We start from the raw sequence: 24932 nt of genomic DNA, 5'->3' as shown, positions 1-24932 counted from the left end.
CATCTCCAACAGCAGAGACTATGCAGGGGAAGCACGCGTGTGTGGCCACCTCCTGCAGTCCACTTGCTGCTGGATGAGGGATATTAGCAGTACATCCTTCTCTTATCCTCTGACTGCCCATTTGTGGAGCTATTGCCCATAAATTTCTCTAATCCCTTTTTGACACTGAAAGGCTCCAGAAGATCCTGTGTATTGTCCTTTATCTGTTTTAACCCATTCTCTTCCAAGTTTCATCTAGTGTCCCTTAATAGCTGCCTGAGAGTTAAGAACAGAACCAGCCCACAGCTTGGTTTCCAAGTGTTTACGTCATGCTGATTCCCAAATGTTATTCATGAACACCGCCATCCAGGCTGAAATCTGCAGCTCCAGGCAGGCATGATCATTCTTCAGAAATTCACAAAAAAGACAAGAGACAACCATGGAGATTGTATTTATTATTGTAACAGAGGAGAGGCTGCTTTACTGATTCGTATTTACAAATCTGTTGGCAAAGAAAATAATATCCAGTGTCATTTAATAGCCTATTTTACAGCCCTGGCAAGAAGCATTCATTTGTAATAGCAGCAAATGCCTATGGTTTGATTGCCTGCTACAGCTAAGTGCAAGGAATAACATGGATCACCTACGTGGTGGCTGGCTGCAGGCGAAGCCCGACACAGGCACATGCATCTGCAGCCCAAAGAGGGGGGCAGGCACCACATGGCTGCTCCAGCCCACGGAGGGGCGGGATGTGGCGCCCCGAGCCTATTCAACGATTCAAATCTCAGTACAATATGGCAGAGCCAGTAACCCCCTCCTGTCTCTACATTTCTGGGAAAGTAGCCCCACATCTGAAGTAAAAGTTGTTCAGTACTTCAGAAGGCCAAACCGAGCTGAACGGCTTCGAAGCACTGGGATGGGATGGGATGGGATAGGATGGGATGGGATGGGATGGGATGGGATGGGATGGGTGTGTGAAGCAGATCCTGGCACATTTTGGGGGGCATGTTTGACAGAGCTAATCCTGACATGGGAGCAAGATTTCCTGGCCCACTGGGCCACAGAGCATCCGGTACAAGGAGAGGAACCACGAGCCTTGTTCAGCTGGGCACAAATGGAGCTCCCACTGTGGAGTTCATCCAAGCAAACGTGTGCCCTGGAAACCCCGTTCATGCACATCAAGAGATCCAAGCAGCCAGCAGGCTCGGGGCACCCTCTGCACATGGCACCTTATGCCCAAACTTTTGGTACAGATTCAGACATCAGCTTTAAACCTCACTGCTGGCAGAGCTCGGCTCCCCACTGCAATCAGGAGAGGATGATCCCAGGTCCCTACTTGAAAGGGAGAGATATGCAGAAATGCAAATGCAACCTTGGATGCTACTGGCAGACTTAGCATTGCATGAGTAATCCCAACACACAGCTTTTTGCAGCAGACCTGCCTCCAGCAGGCAAAACGCTTCAAAGGAAGAGAATAGTAACACCAGGATGCCACAGAGTTAGAAATTGCTGCTTGCTAAGGAACATGCAACAGTATCTGGAGGCTGCGGGGAAATCCATGTGCTGCCTCTGGAAGACGCTGTCCTTGCTGTGCCGCAGGGGTTTAATAGCAGCAGTGAGAACGCTGAGCTGCCTGCCTGACACCAACCCTTTGCAGACTCCAACACACCTCAGCTGCTCAGATCTGCCTCTTCCCTTCCCTTCCCTTCCCTTCCCTTCCCTTCCCTTCCCTTCCCTTCCCTTCCCTTCCCTTCCCCTTCCCCTTCCCCTTCCCCTTCCCAACCCCTCTGCAACTCCCATGGGAATTTGGTGGGAAAAGCATGGGTGCCACAGTTGACTCCAGGCAGTATCAGCATTTCACAAGCACATGGCAATGCTGCTGCTCTGCCTGGCAGGGCACATCCAAGCACAGGAGCACTTCTTACTGTTGGGGGCCTTCCCCACTTTCTTTAGACCTGGGCTGAACCAGGAGGGTGGCAAAACTGGTATTCAGTCCCCAGCAGAGCAGTTTGGGAAGGATCTAGTACCAGGAAGGGAGGGTGCCAGAGCCGTGGAGGCTGCTCTGAGTATGGTCTCAGATGCTCTTTGGGAAAGCTGGTGTCAGCTCACGGTGCTCATAGCAGAAAGGAGCTGCAAGGCCGCTGGGGTTACCCCTCCAGAGTATATGGCCCTTGTTAGGAGGATGCCAAAGAGGTTGTTTATCTGTTTGTTGCCAGGTGCATGGCCTTCCTCTTGTCCCCAGCCCCCATGGCGTGGGTGGGTGCTGGTTTAGCTCAGCACAGGGCTGGTCCCACATGCTGACCACATGCTGCTGTGCAGCTCTGAAGCTGCCTAAAGGAGAAGGTGAGGTGGATGCTCTGCAGATCCGGCCTGCCAGGGCTCCCAGCTGTGGGATGTCTGCCTATCCAGCCACCAGCAGCAGAGGCTCAAACACCTCCTCCCCCTGGGCTGCAATGTGCTTCCACTGACCAGGGCAGTCCAAGGAACACCTCTGCCTCAGCAAACCCCCTGCACCTTCACATGCCTCTACCAACAGCATCGTGAGGTGTCAGAACAACCCTCACACCTCCAACCAAGACTGCAGAGGTGAACCAGGCTGGCTCCATAGCAGTGGAATTATCCCCAATGAGGCAGCATCTCCCCCAGGACCAGCTCATGCCACAACACAGGAGTGATGTCCTCCTACCTGAAGCCAACTCTGCCTCCAGAAGGGAGATGGAGAGTCTCACTGCCCCAGGTAGCAGTTTCTCACAGATGTCACAGCCCTTTCAATGAGCAACCAGTCCTGTGGCTTGAAGGAGGAGGGCTGCCCCCCTCTGACACACACCGGAAGGCCAAGAACCACTGAATCTGGCCTGGCACGTCCAAGGACTTCCTGGTGCTGAACAGCCTGAGCCTTCCAGGAGTGTCTAGTCCTTGTCCTCGAGGTCAAATGCTGGGAGATGCTCATGGTGTGACAACAGCAAGGACAATGGAAGAAACCTAAGTGGAGACAGAAGACTTTGGGCACCCAGCGACTCCCCAGAGCAATGTCTTGGACCCCAGGGCCAGTGGCTCAAACCAGCCCTTTGATGAAGCTCGTGTCCAAGTGCACTATCAGCATGCGAAGAAAGGACATTTCTTTGCGTGTGTTCTCAAAGATAATGCGAGGGTCATCAGATTGGCAGCGCAGGCAGTTGGGGGCCATCACCATGGCCAGGTTATTCACATCCATCTTCGTTCTGCCCACATTTGACGGCTGAGCAAAGATCTGCAGGTAATAAGACGACATTCAGCTGGAGCAGTGGAAAAGGGCAAGAGACTCCAAACACATGGCCTAAGAAGAGGTGCAAGGACAGCAGAGATGTGGCCTCCCTGAAGGACAATGCCCCAACAGCCACACATTCATAGGGGAACACCACTATGCTCTGACATAGCTGACAGCATGGGAGCCTCAGCAGACAGGGAACATCTTGCAGATCTCAACCTTTGGGACTGGCCCCGTGCTCCACAAGATCAGGAACACTGTTTATTGCTCCCATAAGGGACAAGGCCAGCAGACCTCCCTCCATCAATCCCACCTTAAATACAGGTGAGAGATCCTAAAACCCTGCCGATGGCCCACCACAGCTGTCCCACTAACTGTGCCCCATGTGCTCCAGGCTCCTGGCTGGCGGTGGGGGTGCAGGACTGCGGGGGCTGCCTACCTGCAGGAAGTGTATGAGGTAACACAGCACCAGTCTGTTGAGCTCTGGCAAAAGCTGCACCACGGCCACAGCAGCATCGGGGTTCTCGTAGTTGCTGATACACTCTTTGTAGAACTGCTGGGGGATCACGGGCTCCTCCAGCTCTCGATACCACAGCTTGAGAAGAGAGGCTGGGCAGAAAGCAGGGTGCATGAGAACAGCTCTAGTTACCTCCCCACCACCTTTCAGAGGCAAACTTGGCAGCGAGACTGAATGCCTCAGGAAACAAGAGGGCAGAGAAGGGATTCTGCACTTGTGCTGTTTCACCTTGTTTCAGTCTTGGCTCTGAAATTCTCAGGCAGCCAAACTGGCCAGTTAGAGGGAAATGCTGGCTCTTATCTACCTGCTCCTCCAGGAAGTGGCTCTGGGGCCACCTAAAGGAGAGGACAATGCGACTTGGAGCTAGAGTGCTGCTCCTGAATGACTCCCAGCTGCTCTGCACGCTGCCCAGCTTGCACAGCCTCACTCCGTCGGAGCCAGCTGGAGACCGAGGTTCCCCCACCACCCCCAGGGTTTTACTATGGGCAGTGTTTGGAAAGGCAGCGGAAAGGCACAGAATGAAAACCCGGCTGGTGAAGACAGCCTGCGTACATGTCCCCAGGCAGCAGCACACCTCCTGGGCTGCTCCTGTACCTCCCCCTCCACACTCTACCACAGCTGAGGCTGCAGCACACATGCCTGCTGCGTTCCCGTACCTGGGATGTTGGGGTCACTGAGACCGCTTGGGATTCTCCACTGATCCACCTGCAACTTCAATGCATTGACTTCATCAATGTCACCAGGTATCCTGCAAACAGAGACACAGCAAAGGTGCTTTAGAGAGCAAGCAGGGCAACATGCCTGGTGTGGCAGCTGGCCAGCAAACCGTGGCTCCGAAGCTGCTTCCAGGGCCCTGGGGAGAAGGGAGCACGCACCAGCGGCAGCTACAGAAGCAGTTCCTCAGAGAGAACGGGTTGCCTGTTTTTAGACACAGCTTTAAAGTGGGGGTAGAAGAAACACTCATCTCCTTCCCACTAGCTCAGACATCAACTATTGCTCTGTCCTCAGGAGTGATTATTTTCTGTAACTGGGCCTCTCTGCAGCATGTTCAGTCCAAAGATAAGAAGCATCTCTGGCTAAATATACAAAGATGTTAGAAACCCTTACAAGGCAAAGTTGAGTCTTTTGCTAGCTACCTTAAATCAAGTTTAGCTACTGAGAAACTAACACAAATCTTAAATAAAACAAACAAAAAAATCCCAACCAAAACCAAACCAGAATACCCAATGTTCACCATACAGATTCTTTGTCTCTCTTGACTCCTCATGTCTTGTGCATCATCAAGACTGATGTACTGCATCTGATGAACTGCTCTGCCAGGAACCCAAGAGCTCTTCCCTCCCCCGCACTGGCCAACCACTACTGTTGAAGTTGACGAAAGCTCAATGCCTTGCCTGGGTACAGTGCTGTCCTAAGTAGTTCGAGTCACATCTACCCTAGTTCGAGTCACATCTATGCTGTCCCCTCCGTGCTAATGCATGCAAATGCACTAGCATTTAGCATACTTTAAGAGGTGATTCCTGAACCTGGGAAAGGTCAGCAATCTGCAGTGGAGTGCTATTCTCAGGGAAGAGGAAGCATGTGGGGGTCAATCGTGATTTCTCAGCTTTGAGGACTGACATGTGAGTGGCTCAAAAGTAACGCAGCACCCCAAAAGCTCACCTGAAAATCCCCTCCGTCTGTTCTCCTCCCAGAGCCAGGACCTGCTGCGATAGCTGCGTCTGCACCCAGGGCAGCTTGTTACCCGGGTACATGTCCTGCTGCCGCAGCATGATTTCCTCCAGAGAGCTGCCGAAGAGCGATGGCGTCATGATGGCATTCCTGGCATGCGTTATCTCTTCCACTGTCGGTTTACGGAGGCCCTGAGGACAGAGAAGAGCTCAGTGCAGCTGTGGCACAGCCAGCCCACAGAGAAACAGTGACCTGGGGATGGTGGCAGTGGGTGGCCAGGATGGAGAGGGCTGCCCATGCAAGTGGACACCTCGCTGGCCTCCTGGCAGCACAGTACTCGCTCTGCAGCCTCCACCTCCTAAAATCAAGGGGGGGTTCAACTCATCAGGCCCAAGAGGAGCAGAGAAGCTGCTGCCTGTTGGCAGGAGACCGCTTTGGAGAGTTTGGGCTGTTTTTGCCGTGTTTTGCACATCAGGGGGACTGCTCCAGCTGTAGCTCTACCTGCTGGCGCAGCGGGAGGAAGGATGGAGCCCAGCCCATCCCTGGCTGTGGCGAGGTCAGCGGAGGGCATGCATACACCGGCCCGGCACCGGGAGAGCGCTTGGCCACGGGACAGCTGAAAAACAGCCCTCTGGAGAAGGGAATTCCAGGTATGTCCAACTGCAGGGAAAGTGTCGCTCTCAGAGGTGCTAAAGCTCTCTGAAAAGCGGGCACCAGGACCTGTTGCTTCTGAAAGACACTGACACTTGAAAGGGGCTTTGAATCTCCCCTGGCAGAGATTCGGAGAAATGCAGAGCACTGTTGTAGGGGCAGCAGGCTGCCCACCATGGTGGCCATTCAGCAGTGACCCCTCAGCCGAGTGGGAGGCGCGACGGGGGGAAAGCTCCCGCCTACCCCTCGGAGGGTGGCAGCCGCCAGGGCTGCAGTTGTGTGCAGTGCGTGTCCGGACGTTTCCTGTCCTGCCCCTGTGGGGATGCCGGGAGCCTTCACCCCTCCCGAGGTATTTCAGCTATTTGCTCGCTGTACATGAAGTCCAGATGGCAGGGAGGCCCCAGAGGGATTTGCAGAAATAAAAGATGACCGGATCTGGCTCAGAGACCTAGGACAGACAGGCTGGGGCCGCCTGCTTTCACAGCCCTGCGCAGAACTGTGCGGAGGAAAGGAAGGAGGGGGATTTCCAGATAACTTAGAACACAGAGGCTCCCCTCCGCGCCAGCCATCTCCGCTGTGTGATTTTTTGAACTGGGAATGAACAACTCTGCAGTAAACCAGCTGCAAGACCCGGCCCATGCAAGCTCTCTGTTGCAAAGGGAGACTAATCCCTCACCTGAAGAAACCAGATGGGCATCCCCTGCACAGACAGCTTGTCTTACCCTGGAGACAGGTAAACATCAGGTTTGTCCTCCACGTCCCTAAGGCCAGTGAGTGCCCAGCCGCACAGTTGCCAGCATGGCAGGCACCGCTGTCTGCCAGGAGGATGGCAGGACGTGGGCAGCAGCCTTCTCCCACACATTCATGGGGAGACGAGCTCTGAGCAAGCCTCCCCGGCTCGCTCTATCTCCATTTCCCATCTCTGAATCAGCGGTGACCTGCAAGAGTCACGGGACCGACTGCTCTGGAACCTGGGAAGCAGAGTGCCACGCAGGCAGCCTATGGGCCCTGGAGCCAGGGCAGCTGCTCACCTTTTTGCCTCCGGTGACAGCTACTTTCTGGAGTTTCCGGTAGCAGTATTTGGCGTAGGTGCTGATGGGCAGACCTGGCGGGAAGGAGAAACAAGCGGTCAGCCTGCAGCGCTGTGCACCCACCACACTGGAGCCCTTCAGAGAGCACCAGCACAGCAGTTCACACTGGCATAAACAGCCCACCTCCCTTTCACGCAGCCTGTTGTGCGGGCGAGGCAGAGAGACTGCCAAAACCTCACACCGAGTACCCCGATGCCTCCCAGCCCTGCACCCCCATGGCAGGCGGCATCAGTGCAAGTCAGTGCTTGGGCTTGGAGGGATTCATCTTCTGAGTCAAGGCTCGTAGCTCTGCACCTCCCACCCTGCTCCTGCAGATCTCCACCTCTCACACAGGTAGCCTGACCCTGTCCTGACTCAACACAAGGCGCTTGTTCAGCACTCACAGCCTGGGCACGCATGCGAGCGTGAGCCCTCGCTCCCAGCAGCGCGGCTGGAGTTACGTGGCTCACAGACACAGGGCTGGGTATTTACATATTGTCAGATCTCAGCCAAAGAGCACGCAGAGCCAGCCTCCTGCCAGGAAAGATTTCAAAGTGTTTTAAACAAATTGTTCATGATTCAAGAACTGCAGTCCTGCGCTAGTGAGAGAGGCAGCAGCAGAGAAAGGCGTGCAGGGCCAGAGAGCCAGCACCAGCACCAAGAGTGAGCTCAGGACGCAAGGAGAGGCGCGGGAAGGTGGCAGGGTCTCTCTCATCTTCCCAAAGCCCTGCAGAAGGCTTCCTCACTCTTCCGCCTGCAGCCTCCTCCAACCCAACCTTGTACCGTGAGGCTGGGGCGTGCTCTGCGATACGAGGAAAATCGGACACACTGGAGCTTGGGAGCTTCACCACAAAAGCTGCAGCCCTCCGCAAGAATGGCTGCTCTGGTTGCGCTTGGTTCAGTATTTGAGGGCGAGTGGAGCCAGGACTCACAGAGCTAATCCCCGTGTGACACCAAGAGAAATGTTTGCACTGACAGAGCACTGATTACTGGAAGAGTTTTTCCAAAACCGTTGGCCTTTTGTTCTTTTTCAAGTCAAACCCAAATTGCTTGCTGAAAGCAGTGAATAGGTCTGCCCTATTTGATTCCCTGCCAGGCTCAAAGCTTGCAGCAGAGTTCAAAATACTTGTGGCTTTTAAAATCTACATTCTGGTCCGATGCTGCATATTTCAGATCAGCCTTTCACACACCCTATGGCTTAGGTAAGCTGGTCAGGAGCCTGGAGTTCCTCAAATCCTCTCGATGCAGAGGGAGGACAAGCTCTTCCCAAGCAGAACAACAATTCACCAAGGTGAGAGATGCGCTTTCACCCATTCTCCTCTCAGCCAGCAGACAAACCACAGTCCTTGGCTCCCCATGACAAAACAAGCACCCCCTGCCTCAATCAATCTGCTTGACTGTCACAGTTGGAGCGGAGCCTCTCCGTAACGCTGGAGCAATGCCAAAGGAGGTACAACAGCATCCCCCTCTCCCACAGGCAAAGGGAAGGAAAGTCAGTTTTAAGAATTTCTCTCTCTTGGGAATATCTAAAGCAAAATATTCCCCGTATGCAAAAATCCTGCTAATCCTAGGCATGATTTATACTGGAAATGTCTAAGGATTAAAGAAAACAAAACCAATGAGCTGCTTTGTGATGCTTCACTATTTCAGGTTATGGCTTCTGTTGTTAAAATGTGCAGATACACCCCGATGCAAAGTGTCATCTGCTTCACGAAGGAGGGAATGGGAAAAAGACTGGACTGCATCTCTGCATCACAACAATTATGCGGGAGGCAGCACATTCAAAACTAATAATAGGAAATGTTTTTTCACACTGTAATTAGACCATGAAACCCATAATCACCCTAAGAGTTTAACAAGGTTTGCAAAGGATCTGGTTGCCTTGAAGAGCCTGCACAGCTGACGCATGGGCAGCAGCCAGACACGTTTGCTTGAAGCCTGGTTCGTACTTTCCCAGAAAGCTCCCCAATCCTGGGAAAAGTGTAGAACCTACATCCTGCACTTTCTGCAGCGAGGTGTCCTGTTCCCAACGACGACGAAGCTACAGTCTCCGACCCAGAGGGGCCACACGTAGAGCCGACTGAATTTCAAGCAAACAAACTGAAAACTAAACTTGCCCCGTGCACGAGGGGCTGTACCCATTACTGCCCATGGACCTGAACCGCCAAAAAAGTAGAGGGAGCACTGAGGAATGGGGTGACTGGTGCTCTGCCACAGCGGGCACAGAATGAGTGGCTCCCGCAGGGGCTCACACCTTAAATGCACAGTGTGCAGCCTCCCTGCTATGTAGCAGAAGTCATCCGCCCCAACACGAGCGCTCCTGGCTGCCGGGGCACGTGCAGAGCGAGATGGGCGAAGGAGATGTGGAGAGGCCAGGAGGCAAGCGGTGAGCTGGAGAGGGAAACACGAGGGAGAGGAGCAGAATTTAGCTTTAGCCTCCACTTTTCCAAACCAGCAACCTGACTCGACCATCTGGCTGCTTTTAAAATGCTCGGCTAGAGACCGGTTCCTGTCATTTCGCTCATCATGCACTGTCAGTTCTCCTAACAAGCAGGCCAGGTACTCCCTCCGCTCCCCAGCTCACACCCCTCGGCGCAGGGATGGTCAGCTTTGCCTGCATGGGCTGGAAAAGGGTAATACTGAAGGCAATTCCACTTCCCTGAGCACATAATGAATCTGTGAAATCCACGTTGATCTGTTATTTCCTGTGGTACCACAGTAGTCCCAGGAGCTTGGGAACAGAAGACTACTAACAACCCACACAGTGAAAAAACAGTTTGCAAAGGAAAATATTTTTCCATGTGCTGGCCGAGAAATACACACGAGGAGCTTCTCAAAGAACCTCTCCTTTTATAACAAGTTAGCAGGGCACACACAGGAACATACCTTCTGGAACAGACTTGAATGCTCTCCTGCCAAAAAATGCCTTAAAAAATGCAGCAAACAATGTGGATTCAGAACCCGGCCATGGGACACGTATTTTAGCACAGGAGAAGCTGTTGTCTTGGTATTTCTCCGATTTGCCACAGCCTCTCAGGGACCTCAGCCTGGCACAGTCAGAGCAGGCTCTCTGACTGGGGCCCCGTCTCGCTGTGCTCTTTAGCACAGGGGTAGGTGCCTCCTGAACGGCTCAGCTGGGCTGTGCACCAGTGCCGCTCTCCTGGCTCTGATCTGCCCAGGCACCCCCGTTTTATGGCAGTGTTTTAGCCCCTCTTCCTCACACCACAAGTGCATCCTTCTGCATCCCAGCAATGCTGCTCCATCACCATTCCCTATGTGGGAAATGCCGTGCTTCGTCAGCCCAAAGGACCATACAAGTCAGCAGCTTGCATCTGCCACCAGGAGGATAAGAAACAGATACAGGATGTCTGAAAAATGAAAATCTTTGAAAATCTCCTGGCTAACAGCAGGTGGGAGATACCCTGAGGCAGTGTTGCACCTGGACCATTAACCATCAACTGACAGACCTCCCTTCTTTGAATTTGTCTCATTTCTTCCTAAACCTGTTTATGCTCCTAACCTGCACAACACACTGCTTTGCCGACTCTTAATGATTTAATTTTGTGCTTCAGGACAGAGCGCTTTTAAGCCTGCTGCCCAACAACAAAACCAGGCGGTTTCCAATTCTTCTGCTACGACAAATGACGAGAAATTTTCTTCCTCTTGCTTTCCCCAGGCGACCTGCAGTTTCTTTCAGCCCACTGACCTTCTCCCCTCTACTCTCCTCCAGGTCCAGCTCCTGTGGGACTTCCCCTGCTGCACTCATCAGCCCTGGAGGGATCATGGGCAGGACATGCGGAGCAGGCACAGCATGACTACGGCCAAGTGCTGGTTTGCTCTCTGTCCCTTTTCTACAAGCTCTCGATCCTCTGTTTGGTTTCTGACCACTTCCCAGCACCGCGTATACATCGCTGGAAATTCATATACGGGCTGCAAAATATCTTTCCCTCCTTGAAACAGCTACGTAGGAGCCTGCTGCTGCACATGCAGTTAGGGACATCTCCCCCATGTACAATACTTTGCTTTTGTTGACACTATTTTCTCTGTTGCTTGATCGCTCAGTTACTGACTTGCGAGATCCCTCTGCACCTTTAGTTTTTACAATCCTGAATAATTTTGTACCAACACTGAGCTGCCAGCTCATTATTCGCCTCCTTGTATAGACCCAAAGCCCAGCAGGGTTTCTGCAGGATCAGCAGACAATTCTCCTTCTGAAAACACATAATTTATTTCTACTTGTTATTCTTCTGCCTTTCAATGGCTTATTGATCCATGAAAAGATCTTGCACCACCTTCCTATTTCATTTACTCACAGAGAATTATGCTAGAAGACGAAGATTGGAGAGGTAAGCATGGGAAACTTCAAAATTATTTTATTGGGTGCATGTCAGATGATAAATGTTTACTCACCCAAGTGTTTACTTACAAGCCTCTGCACTGAAGGAAGTGTGTATGTGGGGGGGGAAATCACTGCTTTACCTCCGTTTTTCACTGGAAGACTTACATACATGCCTACATATCTACTATTCAGTTCTGTCTGAAGACAGTACATTTAATTTCCGTATGGATTTCTCAGCTAAATTGCTGCTACAGCATCCATAAGCATCTAAGTATTTCAGAGCTACTAATGAACTTCTCACAACAGCCTTGCAACTTCAGGGAGCTGTGTCCTACCCACCCCTCACAAGTCCGGCAAGCAGGGCCACTGGAGCAGACGTGGGTGTCCCGAGGAAAAGCATGACCTTTCCAGCCAGCAGCAGATAGCACCTGGCGTGTTCCTGCAGGATCCCCCCTTACTTCAGGTGCAGCTCTGAGGTCAGACCCCAGAAAAAGTCCTCAGCATTATCGGTCACTTGCAAAAAAGCTGGTTCAAGTGACCTGCCGGCCCTCCTGCCTCCTTTGCTTGTGCCCCTCACCATCTTTGCAGAAGCCGGCAGGAGCCTGCAGACTAGCTCATTTATTCTAAAGCTCCAATTCACTGCCAGAGCAGGTCTTCTGTGTGCCAGAAAGCAGACAGGGTCCAGCAAAGGGAACAGCGTGTGACCTATCACCAGAGCCCAGCTGAGGCCACACAGGCACTTCTGACTTTCAAGTGCTTCATTCTGGAAACTTTATAAAGCTATCCTGGCATGCCTTTTTCATAACATTTCATATATATATATGTGTGTGTGTGTGTGTGTGTGTGTGTGTGTGTGTGTGTGTGTGTGTGTGTGTGTGTGTGTGTGTGTGTGTGTGTGTGTGTGTGTGTGTGTGTGTGTGTGTGTGTGTGTGTGTGTGTGTGTGTGTGTGTGTGTGTGTGTGTGTGTGTGTGTGTGTGTGTGTGTGTGTGTGTGTGTGTGTGTGTGTGTGTGTGTGTGTGTGTGTGTGTGTGTGTGTGTGTGTGTGTGTGTGTGTGTGTGTGTGTGTGTGTGTGTGTGTGTGTGTGTGTGTGTGTGTGTGTGTGTGTGTGTGTGTGTGTGTGTGTGTGTGTGTGTGTGTGTGTGTGTGTGTGTGTGTGTGTGTGTGTGTGTGTGTGTGTGTGTGTGTGTGTGTGTGTGTGTGTGTGTGTGTGTGTGTGTGTGTGTGTGTGTGTGTGTGTGTGTGTGTGTGTGTGTGTGTGTGTGTGTGTGTGTGTGTGTGTGTGTGTGTGTGTGTGTGTGTGTGTGTGTGTGTGTGTGTGTGTGTGTGTGTGTGTGTGTGTGTGTGTGTGTGTGTGTGTGTGTGTGTGTGTGTGTGTGTGTGTGTGTGTGTGTGTGTGTGTGTGTGTGTGTGTGTGTGTGTGTGTGTGTGTGTGTGTGTGTGTGTGTGTGTGTGTGTGTGTGTGTGTGTGTGTGTGTGTGTGTGTGTGTGTGTGTGTGTGTGTGTGTGTGTGTGTGTGTGTGTGTGTGTGTGTGTGTGTGTGTGTGTGTGTGTGTGTGTGTGTGTGTGTGTGTGTGTGTGTTTTATTTTAAATTTATTTTTATTTTTAGGTAAAACCTACCTCTATCTTCCTAAGCACAACTCCAGCACACGCAACACAGGCAAGCAATTGCACAGAAGAGCCTGCTCAGCCAACAGACAGAGCATGGCCTGTGCAGAGCAATCTCTGGGGAGTTGTCCCATAATGGTATCAAAGTCCCTCTAAGCACAAGCAAAATGACTTTTTGAAGGCTCAGAATGGGCTGAACTCTCCTGGGCCTGAACAGGAAAGGAAAAAGACATATCCCTACCAGAAATATAATCCCTCTGTGTAATTTCAGGTCTCTGCTCTGAATCCCACCGGAGACAGAGAAGCGATAGACACTCTTACTGCAGCGGCTGTGACCAAGGGGCCTCCTCAGCCACTTCCCAGGCTTGCAGCTGCCTCGGGGGAGCAGTGACACAGGGAGGCCACTGCAGGAGCGCAGCTGCAGTGTCCGCATTTCACACGCCTGCCCGCTGGCTTCAGGTAGGGCTCAGCAATGCAGGAAGCTGGACTCCAGCTCTCCCAGATTAAAAACACCCAGGCCACATGATATAAAGCGCTGCCTGATATGAATTCACAGGGTTGGCTCAAGTTTCCTGAAAGCAATATTAAAAAAAAATTGAATGGACTTTGTCTAGCAAGACTTTAGCCAGATAAAGTATCATCTTGCAGCCAGCAGTTAAAACCTGAGGCTGGAGGAATACATAAGCTCTTGTTCGTTCAGCAGGGATGCTACTGCAAGCCCTGGACTGCAGAGTCCAGGAAGCGTGGACAAGGGGAAGCCAATACTGGAGAGAAAAAGGCAGTGCTCTTTGCCAGATATCAGTGTCCTCCCTGAAGGTCCTCAGGTTGGGTGGTGGTTTACAAAATCCATTACTACAATTGAGACAGGCTCTTTTCAACACGCTGTCTCATACGGCTTTTAGCACTGGAATGTCCTATAGGAAACTCTGTGACATACACTGACCAGTTGAATTACAGCCCCAGGTCTGCACCCAAATTAAAATCCCTTTTCTCACACAACTGTGAGTGAAAGGGGTCCCTCCCTGCCGCCACACTGCTACCCGTCCCGCGTGCTGCCCAGCTGCCACCCACACTGCTGATCCATGCTCTGGTCAAACCTCTCACACTGGCCACCTGCAGTAAAGTTTCCCAAATCTAAGACTTAAAGAAATGGTCTGATTTTCAGCGCAGCTCAGCATCCCCGCCTGTCTGAGGTCAGTGCTGTCCTCCCTCTCGGCTCCCTGCATCCCTCCCTTTACCTTCATCCTCAGTGTTTTGTTTCCTCTTTTTCCTGGATTTTGAGTTCTTCTTGTTTTTCAGATCCACAAGCTCCTTGATGCGCTGGGCAACTGAAAATTCAAGAGAGGCTCTGGATTAGTAATGTGGAGTGATAAAATACCAAAGCCCAGAACTGCCTTAGACATGGTAGCCAGCCTAACTCCAGCATGAGGAGGTCTGCTCGGGGAAAGGTCCTGTACCACAGCCAGCTCCAAACACACCTGAGTGAGGGACCCAGAACATCACTCAACTTCTCCAAATGGCCAAATAGTTGAGAAGGGGCTCCAGGCAGCAAGCTTATACCTAAATAAACTTAATGCCTAAATACCAGCAGAAAGAACAACCCACTCAAATAGTTCAGCTTACTCCTCCTTGCTGCCTGGACCATGGTGCTGGCAGGGTGATTTTTCACTCCTGGGCCAAGCGTAGCTGGAGGGAATGGTTTTCGGGAGAAGTGACAAGGGTCTGGGATCCTCATGAAAACCCAAACCAGTGCTGCTCGTCCAGCAGTTCAGTGAAGGAACCCCACATTAAGGCTACAAGCATAAACCAGAAGGCAAAGGTTGGCATTGCACCACTGCTGCCCCTAGGACCCACCTCCACGGCCACACTCACTAGCAGGGGCAGAGAGGTGCTGGGGCAGAACTTCTGCACCTGCCCTGGAGATCTGTGGGGGCTTCAACCCACGTTTGAAGCCCCAAGTGGAAATAGGTGCTCTGGTTTCTCGCCTGAGACTGGACAAGACACAGCGAGCACTGCTGAAATGGTGACAAATCAGCCAATAAATACTCTCCAGACTGGCACTTGGCTTTTTTTTTTTTTGCTTGGGATGCTATAGCCATTTAAAATTGGGGTAATAACTGAATATATGCTGGGCTGGTCTCAAAGGCTTCTGAAAGACAGATAAGTCACATCTATTCACAACAAAAGCCAGCATCCTTCAGGATCCCTGACTATTTGCCAAGCTAAGGCCTGTTCGTAATGTTTGCAATGGCTCCCTTAAAAAATTCTGTATTAACATTCATCTTTTTTTTTTTGCCTGCTTTAAGGAACTTCGAAGTAAATCACGTCTTCAGAGAACCCAAAGAAACTCTGCCCTTGGCAGGTCCAAATCAGCTCTTTTCAGTGCTGATCTTGCCATGCTGATCGGTGAGATGAGCACAGTCTGGGGCTGGCATTTCTTTGCCAGACACAAGTGAGAATTGCAGGGAGATGAGCTGGTGGAAGCTTCATCCCGCCAAGGAAGGATGAACTCGCCCAGCACATGGTGCTCTCACTGACGGAAGCCACAGCACTGGCTGGTGACTACCCATGTTTTTTAAAAACCAGACAATCCTGAATAAGTGGCACAAGCCACCAGAATGCTGCTGGGGACAGAGTAGGTGTGCATGAGGCACTTACTGTTTTCATCACTGTCAAGGTGGCGATAAATGTAACCTTCCAGATAAGACTGAAATTTGGGTGATGGGGAGAAAAAGGCCAGACTGATGGCCATCAGTTCCCAGCCCCATGCCAGACTTCGGTAGCATGAATTGTCTGTTGTCTGCCGGATCAGTTGTATGTAGAGCTCATCCCGTAAGCCTTGCATGCTCCAGCACTTGGTGACCGTGACCAACGCCACGTGATTCCGGTCCATGCGAGTCTGACGATCTCCCATGTAGCTCTGCACCAGTTTGAACATCTCACATGCCTCTTTTTTGATGGTGCGGTTGCTAGTGATGAGCATTGGCTTTTTGATAGAGCCACCATTCCAGGACAGCATGTTGGAGATGGAGATCCTTCGGCGGAAGATGCCCTGCGTGTGCATGTTCAGGTTTTTAGAAGCCCAGTCTGCCATACTGCTCTGAGAGATGGGCTTCCGTAGAGTATTGTAAGGGAAATGATATCCTACACAGCTGCCAGCCTGGCCGCTGCTCTCCTGCTTGGGGTCCAATTCTATTGTCCCAGGCTGCAATGGAGAACAGACGTGTTAAAAGCAGCTTAGATGACTCCTTACCCTGCTAGGAAAATTATCAACAGTGAGTCATGAAGCTACCAGCAACTGCAAAGTGGTGAGTCTGTACAAAACATGATTTTGTGCAGAATTGGTGGCTGACATCTGTAGTTCTGCAAGAGCCTGGCTGGCACAGCCGCACACTGGTGCTGTCCCCAAGGGAATCATTGGGACATGGAGTAACAGGGCTGATCGTCCAAGTTGTCCCAGAGCTCCGGGGGACAGCCCAAGCAGGAGCTGGGCTAACTCCCAGAGCAGCAGTACAGCTCTGTGGCACCAAGCACACACCAAGGAGCCAAGTTTCTCCCCACTCTTCACCTCTCAGTTCTGTGGAGCCAGAGGAGCCCAGGAGGTGGGTGGGGAACACCAGGAGGTGGCAGAGACTAGACAGCCACAGCACTATTAGCACTGTTTCCTTCTCGCCTTTACCATTTGTGGCCCCTACAATCCCATAGCTGGTTCTTGCCTTTACTATTTTTCCAAGTTCTAGCGGAAAAAAAAAAAGAAAAAGACAAAACCAAATCAACATGGCTAGCGACCATCAGGAGCTGCTGAGCTTTGGGCAGCCTGTGCCTGGACAGACTCTGCATTGAGGCATTCAAAACATGTATCTCAATTCCACCATGACCTTCCTAATAGAAATACTGGCCAGACACGCAAATGGGACAGGAGAAGCTGAGAGGCACAGCGGAGCATGGGCACAGCTATTTTGATGGCAAGGCTGTCACCCAGGTAGGATAAATCGTGGTTGAGTTGGTGAAGTGAAGGAGACCGGATATCTGTGTCAGTCAACTTCCACCACGAACGGAGCTGGCTCTCACCGTACCCTACAGACGCACCATGACCTCCTGCCAAACAGGCCCTGGTCCTCAGTGTCTGCGGGGAAGATACAGGCTGTGGCTACAGACTCAGCGCTTCTGCGAGTACCGCTGCACAGGACTCGGGGACATCTCTGTGATGGGCTGCCTACCATGTTTTCCTATCCAAGACAGGCATAGCCTTCCCAAATTAAATCAGAATTGTTCACAAGTACTGGGTTGTTTTTTCTTCTCAGAGAACTAGGGACAGCTGCTCCCCACCCGCAGTCTGCAGTGATCAAACTCATTTGCTCCAGGGACAAGTCCACTGATCACAAGTTTACAGAGATAAGCAGCAGAGACAAAGACCTTCCTTCCTCCCAGACTTTGTATGCAGTTTTTACATGCAGCCCTTGTCCATCCTTCTTCCCCAGCGATCGCTACGGATAACTACATAATTAGAGCTTTGGTAGTACTGATCCCAAGAAAATGATGTGTAATAACTACTTGTGAGAATAGGACACTTATTTTTCCCATCCAGAATTCTCTGTTTTGGATGGAAGTGGCAGCCTGGGACACATATTGAACTCAAACACCCAACAAGTTGTTTTAGGAAACAGACTTTTTTGTTAGAATTGAAATTCTCACATATAGCAACTAGGAGCTAAACAGCCCACACTTCACTCTGCGTTCTCCAAGGAAATTGCAGCAAGTAGGAAAAAGCCAAACAAGATAATCCTGAGGTTTTTGGTTTTTAAATGAAGACAAAGAAACAGAAATCCTGAAAATTTTGTTTTTGCAGTGGAAAAAGTGAAATAAAACATGCATTTTCCTTCTTTGCAGATCACCTTTAACTTGCGTGCCACACACTATTCTGGTCCTGGCCTACAGTCAACCCCAAAATACATGTTAGTTCTTAAACGTTTAGAGCAAGTCAGTGTTTTCTTCTTAGTAAGGAGAAACTGCTGAACTCATGACAGAGGCTTGTGCGGTCCAACCCTTCTGTATCTTACACCAAACATGTACCTACATGTGGATGACGGGATTAGCACACATCACACTCCACCTCTGATTGCCAGCCTGGGGCACAATAATTTCTCCTGCTTTTCTACTTTGTTTTGTTTTTTTATCCCTTCAGTTATCCCTCTACCTCCTCACCCTCTCTCAATTCACTCAACACGCTGCCTGAAAATCCCTGCCTGCAGTTCTTCTCTGCCATCTCCATCCTCGGTCTCCTTCAATCCACCTCCCGTGTCTGGGGTTGGTTTTCCTCCTACCACCCTAATTGCTCCTTCAGCATGTTACTTCTGAGGATCCACCTCCTCATACTCTCTAGAGGTTCAACAGGCTCTTGGTTCTCTCCTCTTCTCTCCTCTCTCTAGAGTTTATCTCTCAAATCTTGTTCACACAACTACCCAGCTATTATCTTTGTGCTGACAGTACACATCCACCTCTGCTCAGCCTGTCCTAGAACTTCTGCCCACCCTCCTCAGATAATGAATTTCCTGATTCTCCTCTCCATCACGCAGGCCCAGCACAGGACATCACTGGTGACTCAAGCCATACACTGCCATTTTCAGGCAAGGCAGCGATTTTGCTGCCGTATTCTCTGCAACCTCCTCCCCTCCTTACTAGGACTCTTACATCTCAGAGTATTTCTGTAAATAGAATATTTATTTATTGACTCGTTGTCTTTACCACAACATCCATCTCCTTACATCTTCCACTGTATTCTCCTTCTCCATCCTACCACACATGAATTATTTTTCTTCATTTTCAAGGGTATTCACAGCCTATCCCCAACCCACCATCTCTTGTGTATAATCAAGACATCAAGTCTCAGCTCTCCCTGTCAATGCAATGAGGTGTAACACATCCTGAAGACCGATAGCGGTCTTCCAACAAGTCTAAAGAGGCTGTGAAATGAAATTGCTGAACTATTAACTGTAACATGTGAGTCATGTAAACTCAAACTGGCCCTGTGCCTGAAAAATGGAAAAGGTGAGAATGTGACATCAGTTTTAAAAAAGGTTTCAGCTGAAAGCAAGGCACTATCGATCAGAAATTACAATAATGAGGAGAACGCACACACATAAATCTGATAGAGCTGGGATGTGTCAGCCCGGCTTTTAGAGAAAAGTTACACTTCACAGGTCTACTAGAGCAATCTGAAACGGTCAAGGAGCTTTGCCACGTTTCTTCATGACAGGTTGTGGACTAGTAAACAGGAGAAAAGACAGAACAAAGGGTTAAAATAAACAGTCACTTTTCATGCTGGTGGATTATTAGATGTGTCTTGCAGAAGAGACGCAGAGACTCAGGCTGTTCAGCAGGAGTGAAATAATTAGAAGAGTAAGCAAAAAGGACAGAACCTTCACAGGATATAGAATTACCTATGTAGAACCTAAATCTGAACTAAAACTATGAAGCAGGAGGTTCCTTCAAATCCAAATAGGAGAAAGGATGGCAAACTAAATTCTGCAGAAGTGCTGTGTTACAGAGAAAAACTACTCCAGTTGTGCAGGCACACTAACGGGCTTTAAAATAGCTATTTCCAACAAGAAGATGCTAGAGTCACTGTCACCGGTTTTTTGAGTATTTCCATTCAATGCTCAGGAACGATCGGAAAGGAGAACAGAATGTGAGGAACTATTAGAAAAAGAAGAGAGAGAAAAAAAGAGAAAACGCTGCCATGTGGCCATGCAAATCCTGACACCTGCATCCTGTACCTCACCAATTCTGGCCATCCCAGTGCAGAAAGAACATGTGAGGGCAAGGGCTACCAAAGAAGACACGAGTGCCAGTAAAATGATCAGGCAGTATATTTACCCAAATAACACAGCAGAGCTACCCGCAGCGCTGAGGGCTTGCTGGACACGAGCCCCTCCACAATTCCCCCTCCTCTCATGCCACTGGCCTGAAATGGGGTCTCCACCTGTAAAGCTGTGAAGCTTTGTGACCCATTTGCTATTCTGCAGGCACAGACATGTTCTGCCTGCAGCACATCCACTAAATGCACCCGGGAGCAGACCAGGTACTTGGCTCTGCACCGTGATAGTCCAGCAAAGGCGTGCGATTTAACCCAGTGTAGATGGGGAGGTACCTGGGAGGAACGGCGTGTAGCATCTGATGAAGCCAAACTTGTCTGGCTGGTCACATTCTTTTCTAAAGAATCTATTTTCTCAAAAGTCCTCTTCTGCCTCACTGTGTCCTGTGGAACAGCCACATCATTGGGAAAGCTGCCCCTGCTCTCCAGGCTCTGTCTACACAGAGACCTATTACTAGCCGAGACGTCATCCCTTGAGCTCCGGCTGATGCTTTTTTTCAAGTGGTCGGACTGAAATCTGACTTTGCTGCTCTCTGCCTGGATGCCACTCTCCAGACTTTCAACATCGAGGCTGGCTTTGCTTCCCCTGCATGCTACTGACCTGCCCACCACAGCACGCATCTCGGCAATCAGCTTATCATTCAAAGCCGTGAGCTCGCTGCTGCTGCCCACAGAGCCAGGTCTTCCTTGACCTGTCCCTTGCCTCCTTCCTTTCCTTTTTCTCAAGCTTGGAGAAGGGCCAGTTGAATAACCAGAATCCTGATGGCTTATACCGGTTGGATACTCTTGAGTTTGCAGGCTGTTCTGCCGACTGTGGTGGGCTTCCATGTTCTTGAGGACATTGGCTTCTAAGATTCTCCAAGACTGCTTGAAGCTATCCTTTGAAGTAAGCTGACCAGGCAGTTTAGTAGAGGCATCAGCTGCTGCAGCAGAAGAGTGGGAGAGTTTGGAAGACTGGTCAACATTGACCATGTGTTTTATATATTCTCTGCCAGCCGGGCTGTATTCAGTGGAAGGATTTCTTGCATGCTTCTTTGCAGCTTGCTGCTGTTGCATAGCTGGATGCTGTAATAATTTGGTTGGTTGCAGCTGCTTTTTTAAGCTATTGCTTGGCGACCTTGGTGGAGACATCCCACTCGTACTGACGCTTTCAGTGTCCATATCTACTGGTGGCTCGTCATAAATTGGAGACTCTAAAGATGGCTCATCGTATATAGGTGCAGGGGACGCATACTTGGGGGATGCAGGCTGGGGGGTTCCTGTCTGGCTCCTTGGAGGTGTTTGAGAAGTTGGACCATTCATCAGGACTAGGCAAAACCCACCATTCTCGGTCTTTTTGATCTGCATAGACTGCTTTGTTTCTCCTGTAGGCATTTGCTTTGTGGCTCCAGGGCTCTGGGACGTGGATTGAGGCTGAGCATATATGGCTGGTTTTGGAAGAGATTTTTGGCTGTTGGCCTCTGGAGCACTCTGCAGCTGAAGCGAACTGTTTGAAGAGCTCTGTATCTGCCTCAAACTGTTCACTTTGACCAACATGGCTGCTTTCGTGCCTGGCAGAGGCTGCCAGTGGGTAGGAGTCTCCCTAAAGGAAGAAAGATACAAATACAGGGAATTATTTAAGAATTGTATTAACTGAAGTATCCTCTACTTCTACGCAAATACCAGATTGTTAGTCTCAAAGTGCCTAGAGATTCCTCAACCAGTTATATCAGCTCCTCATTGCTTTTTCCTGGAGATCCCCCTTCATGAAACAGAAACACATCGTTGTTACACACATGATGAATTTCTGAGTCATGAGCAGCAGAACGAAATTAAACAAGTTCATCATACGATAACCTGTCTGGTATCAGCAGCACTGAGATAGGAAACAACCTACGCTTCTCAAGGCTTATTAGCTAGCACGGCACCCAGAACGACCAGCTGAAGACCAGTAAGCTATTCTGGACCACTCAAGCAGTGAGTTGGAAAATAATCGCAAGTGTCTGCCTTCGGATTGTCTAACTATGATGACAGTCCATCCAGACCACATTATTTTTTTGATCTAAGTTTCCAAATGCATGTCTGTTTTGCAGAAAAACCTATGAGGTGCATGGGAGGTGTACGGGGGCGGATGTCCGTGGCTCACAGGATGTGTGTTATACTCCCACACAACCCACCAAACCTCTGTGTAGAGCATCCTCCCAGTCCGGTCCAGATGCCCTCAGATGTGGTTCGTTTGGCCAAACCTACTGGCTCTGCTCAGCTCTCATGGCTGTGAAATCCTCCTCTGCTGGGAGTATCCTCTGACCCGTGGTGGTATTCAGGATCCACCACAACCCAACGTGCCCACTGCAACATCCCAGTCCCAAAGGCGCATTCTGCAGTGTAACAACAACCTGCTGTCAGGATGCAGCTATAGCTGGTCTGTATTTGTGAGCTCTGAGGAAAAGGGAATGGAAAGGCTGTTAAACCACCCTGAGCTTCCAGGTCTTCAAAGGCACCACCATCCTCAGGAAAGTCCCCTTGAACCTGGCCACATTTTGTGCCCTCCCTCCATGTATCTGCTACGAGTTGTCACTGGGTAAGACCGGAGGGCATGCTGTGCATGCCCCGTCTGCAACAGGATATGTCCCCGTAACACCTTCACAGCCATTGTGCTCTATTTAAACCTTAACACTTCTTCCCCATCCCACCCTGCTGACCTGTCCTGCATGGCCCCTGCACTGGCAGACAGACCCACCTCCACTGCATGCCCAGAGCTGCCTCTCGGTAATGCTATCCCCTGCTTGTGCCTTCCCCACCAAGCCCCAAGATATCCAGACATCCCAACCTCTTCTGCTCTGCTCCTGCTCTCCAGAGACCTTTCACCTGCCAGGTCCCAGCCCCCTCCTTCAGCACAGCTTCCCTGGGAGTGCTCTGCCTGTCCTCCCCCCCCGTGGCTCTCCCACCGGCTGGGTGCATCTGCACACACCCTGCTCTCCCCACACCCCACCCCAACAGGACACGTCTGCCCCACAGCAGCAGCCCCACATCACTGTGGGTGCCCTATTTCACCTGCTCCCCCCCAGTTACCTGCCCCACACCCAATATCCCACATCCACTCCCACTCACTCTGCTCCTAAGGGGGTGGTGTGCCCCTTCCCCATCCACTGCTTACCATATTTTTGGCAAAACGTGCTCTCCGACAGCACTGCGTCGCTGTGAATCCCACCTCAGCACAGCGGTGCCGGGAGAGGCATGGGTGAGGCCGATGCTGCCCCACCGTGGGTGCAGTGGCTGGCTCCCAGCCAGGGTCCAAAGGCCCTCACCGCCCTCCGGCTGCCCTGCGCCGCACGACTGCCTTTGCAGGGCCTGGCTCCTTCCCCACGACAGACACACAACTCTGCCTTGTGCAACTACCCAGGTGACCGGAAAGGGTTTGAGAAAGGGCCGCTGTCCTCTGCTTCCCATCCTGGGGTCCCCCTTGCTCCATGGAGCTCCCCCAGCATCTCCTGCTAAGGCACAAAGGGTTTTATTTTAAGGGAGCTCCTGACACTACTTCAAGATAGAGATGCCAGTGCTGCGAGGAAGGACTGTCCCCCAGCCACTGCCTCCCACTCACAGCGTTGCAGCACAGAACTGACCCAAGCCCTGTCCCAAGAGTGGCTGCTTGGGAAACACCTGAAGGATTTGGGATTGGCCTCCCTCCACCTGCCCAAGCTGCCATCAAGCACAGCCCCCACTGTCCCACTCCTGTTTTGCCATCAGCGGCTTGTCCTCTGCGTCCTTCTTCCCGGAGGCGCAATGCCTGGAGCAGGGGGGTGACTGCCAGCAGCACCAAGCAAGGACACGGGCAGGGAACAGCCAGAAGTAACAGCAGGAAGGGGGTGGCATTCGCAAGGACACATGGCCCTGCAACCTACCAGGCATCCCTCCCTGGGGGCTGCAGGGACCGCTCCTCACACCAGTACGTCCCTCCTGCATGCGGCCAAGCCCCGATCCCAAGCACAGGTGCTGCTGAAGACCTGGTTGTTCCTTGAAGAGTTCCTGGACTAACAGGAAGAACCAGAGGAGCAACATTTGGTAGGCTTTTAAAAAAGCACTTCTGACACCCCTCCACCTACCCCTCCGCTTGGCTGTACCAGCAGCTCGTTTAGTGGCAGGGAAGTGAGACTGGCAAAGAGCCGTGTCAAGGACAAGCAGGACAGAGCCACCCACGGGCTCCTGACTCAGCGGGCAGGCCAGGAGTGATCGCATGGGAGTGATTTTAACTCAACACTATGGCCAGAGCAGCATCGCATCTGGACCAGCACTATCCAGCTGTTGGGTCCCAGGGGAGAAGAGCCACAGCCCTGCAGTGCTGCAGGCCCTGAGCTGCAGGCGTGTCCCCCTGCCTCGAGAGACCCCCAGCTGAAGCAGGGTAGGAAAATAACCCTACGCTCTGTGGGAAGGCGCTGAACCCCACATCCCATGAGCCACCTCCCAAGGTTATTCCTCTCCCTGACCTACAACGTTGCACCTCCAGCCAGCTCCGCACACAGCTGAACCACCCGCTCAGCGAAGGCATGGCAGACCCACCTCCGTCAGGCATGGCACAACCAGATTCATCCCCCTGTGCAGGCTCAGTGTGTGCCAGTATCACCCGGCATATCCAGCTGTTGGGTCCCAGGGGAGAAGAGCCACAGCCCTGCAGTGCTGCAGGCCCTGAGCTGCAGGCGTGTCCCCCTGCCTCGAGAGACCCCCAGCTGAAGCAGGGTAGGAAAATAACCCTACGCTCTGTGGGAAGGCGCTGAACCCCACATCCCATGAGCCACCTCCCAAGGTTATTCCTCTCCCTGACCTACAACGTTGCACCTCCAGCCAGCTCCGCACACAGCTGAACCACCCGCTCAGCGAAGGCATGGCAGACCCACCTCCGTCAGGCATGGCACAACCAGATTCATCCCCCTGTGCAGGCTCAGTGTGTGCCAGTATCACCCGGCATTGGCAGGCCCACCAGCGCCCGCCGCGCACCCGCT

General features: G+C 51.5%; 1 protein-coding gene across 1 annotated transcript in view; it reads right to left on the bottom strand.

Annotated features, from left to right (window-relative positions):
• Positions 1-1753: 1753 nt before the first annotated feature.
• The window catches only part of LOC103902226 (rho GTPase-activating protein 39), a 67788-nt gene continuing 44609 nt past the window's right edge, over positions 1754-24932 (bottom strand). Inside the window, exons 4-11 of the mRNA XM_009283244.2 lie at positions 20233-21538; positions 15741-16287; positions 14321-14410; positions 7097-7170; positions 5406-5605; positions 4400-4491; positions 3666-3835; positions 1754-3229 (exon numbers count right to left, since the gene is read on the bottom strand). Of these exons, the coding sequence (XP_009281519.2) occupies positions 3035-3229; positions 3666-3835; positions 4400-4491; positions 5406-5605; positions 7097-7170; positions 14321-14410; positions 15741-16287; positions 20233-21538 (2674 nt within the window). The 3' untranslated portion in view covers positions 1754-3034. The remainder of the gene's footprint in view (positions 3230-3665; positions 3836-4399; positions 4492-5405; positions 5606-7096; positions 7171-14320; positions 14411-15740; positions 16288-20232; positions 21539-24932) is intronic.

This window comes from Aptenodytes forsteri, unplaced genomic scaffold (genome assembly GCF_000699145.1).
Source record: "Aptenodytes forsteri isolate BGI_AS27 unplaced genomic scaffold, ASM69914v1 Scaffold38, whole genome shotgun sequence".
Classification (NCBI taxonomy): domain Eukaryota; kingdom Metazoa; phylum Chordata; class Aves; order Sphenisciformes; family Spheniscidae; genus Aptenodytes; species Aptenodytes forsteri.
The sequence above is the reverse complement of the archived record's forward strand: the minus strand, read 5'-3'. Positions and strand labels throughout refer to the sequence as shown.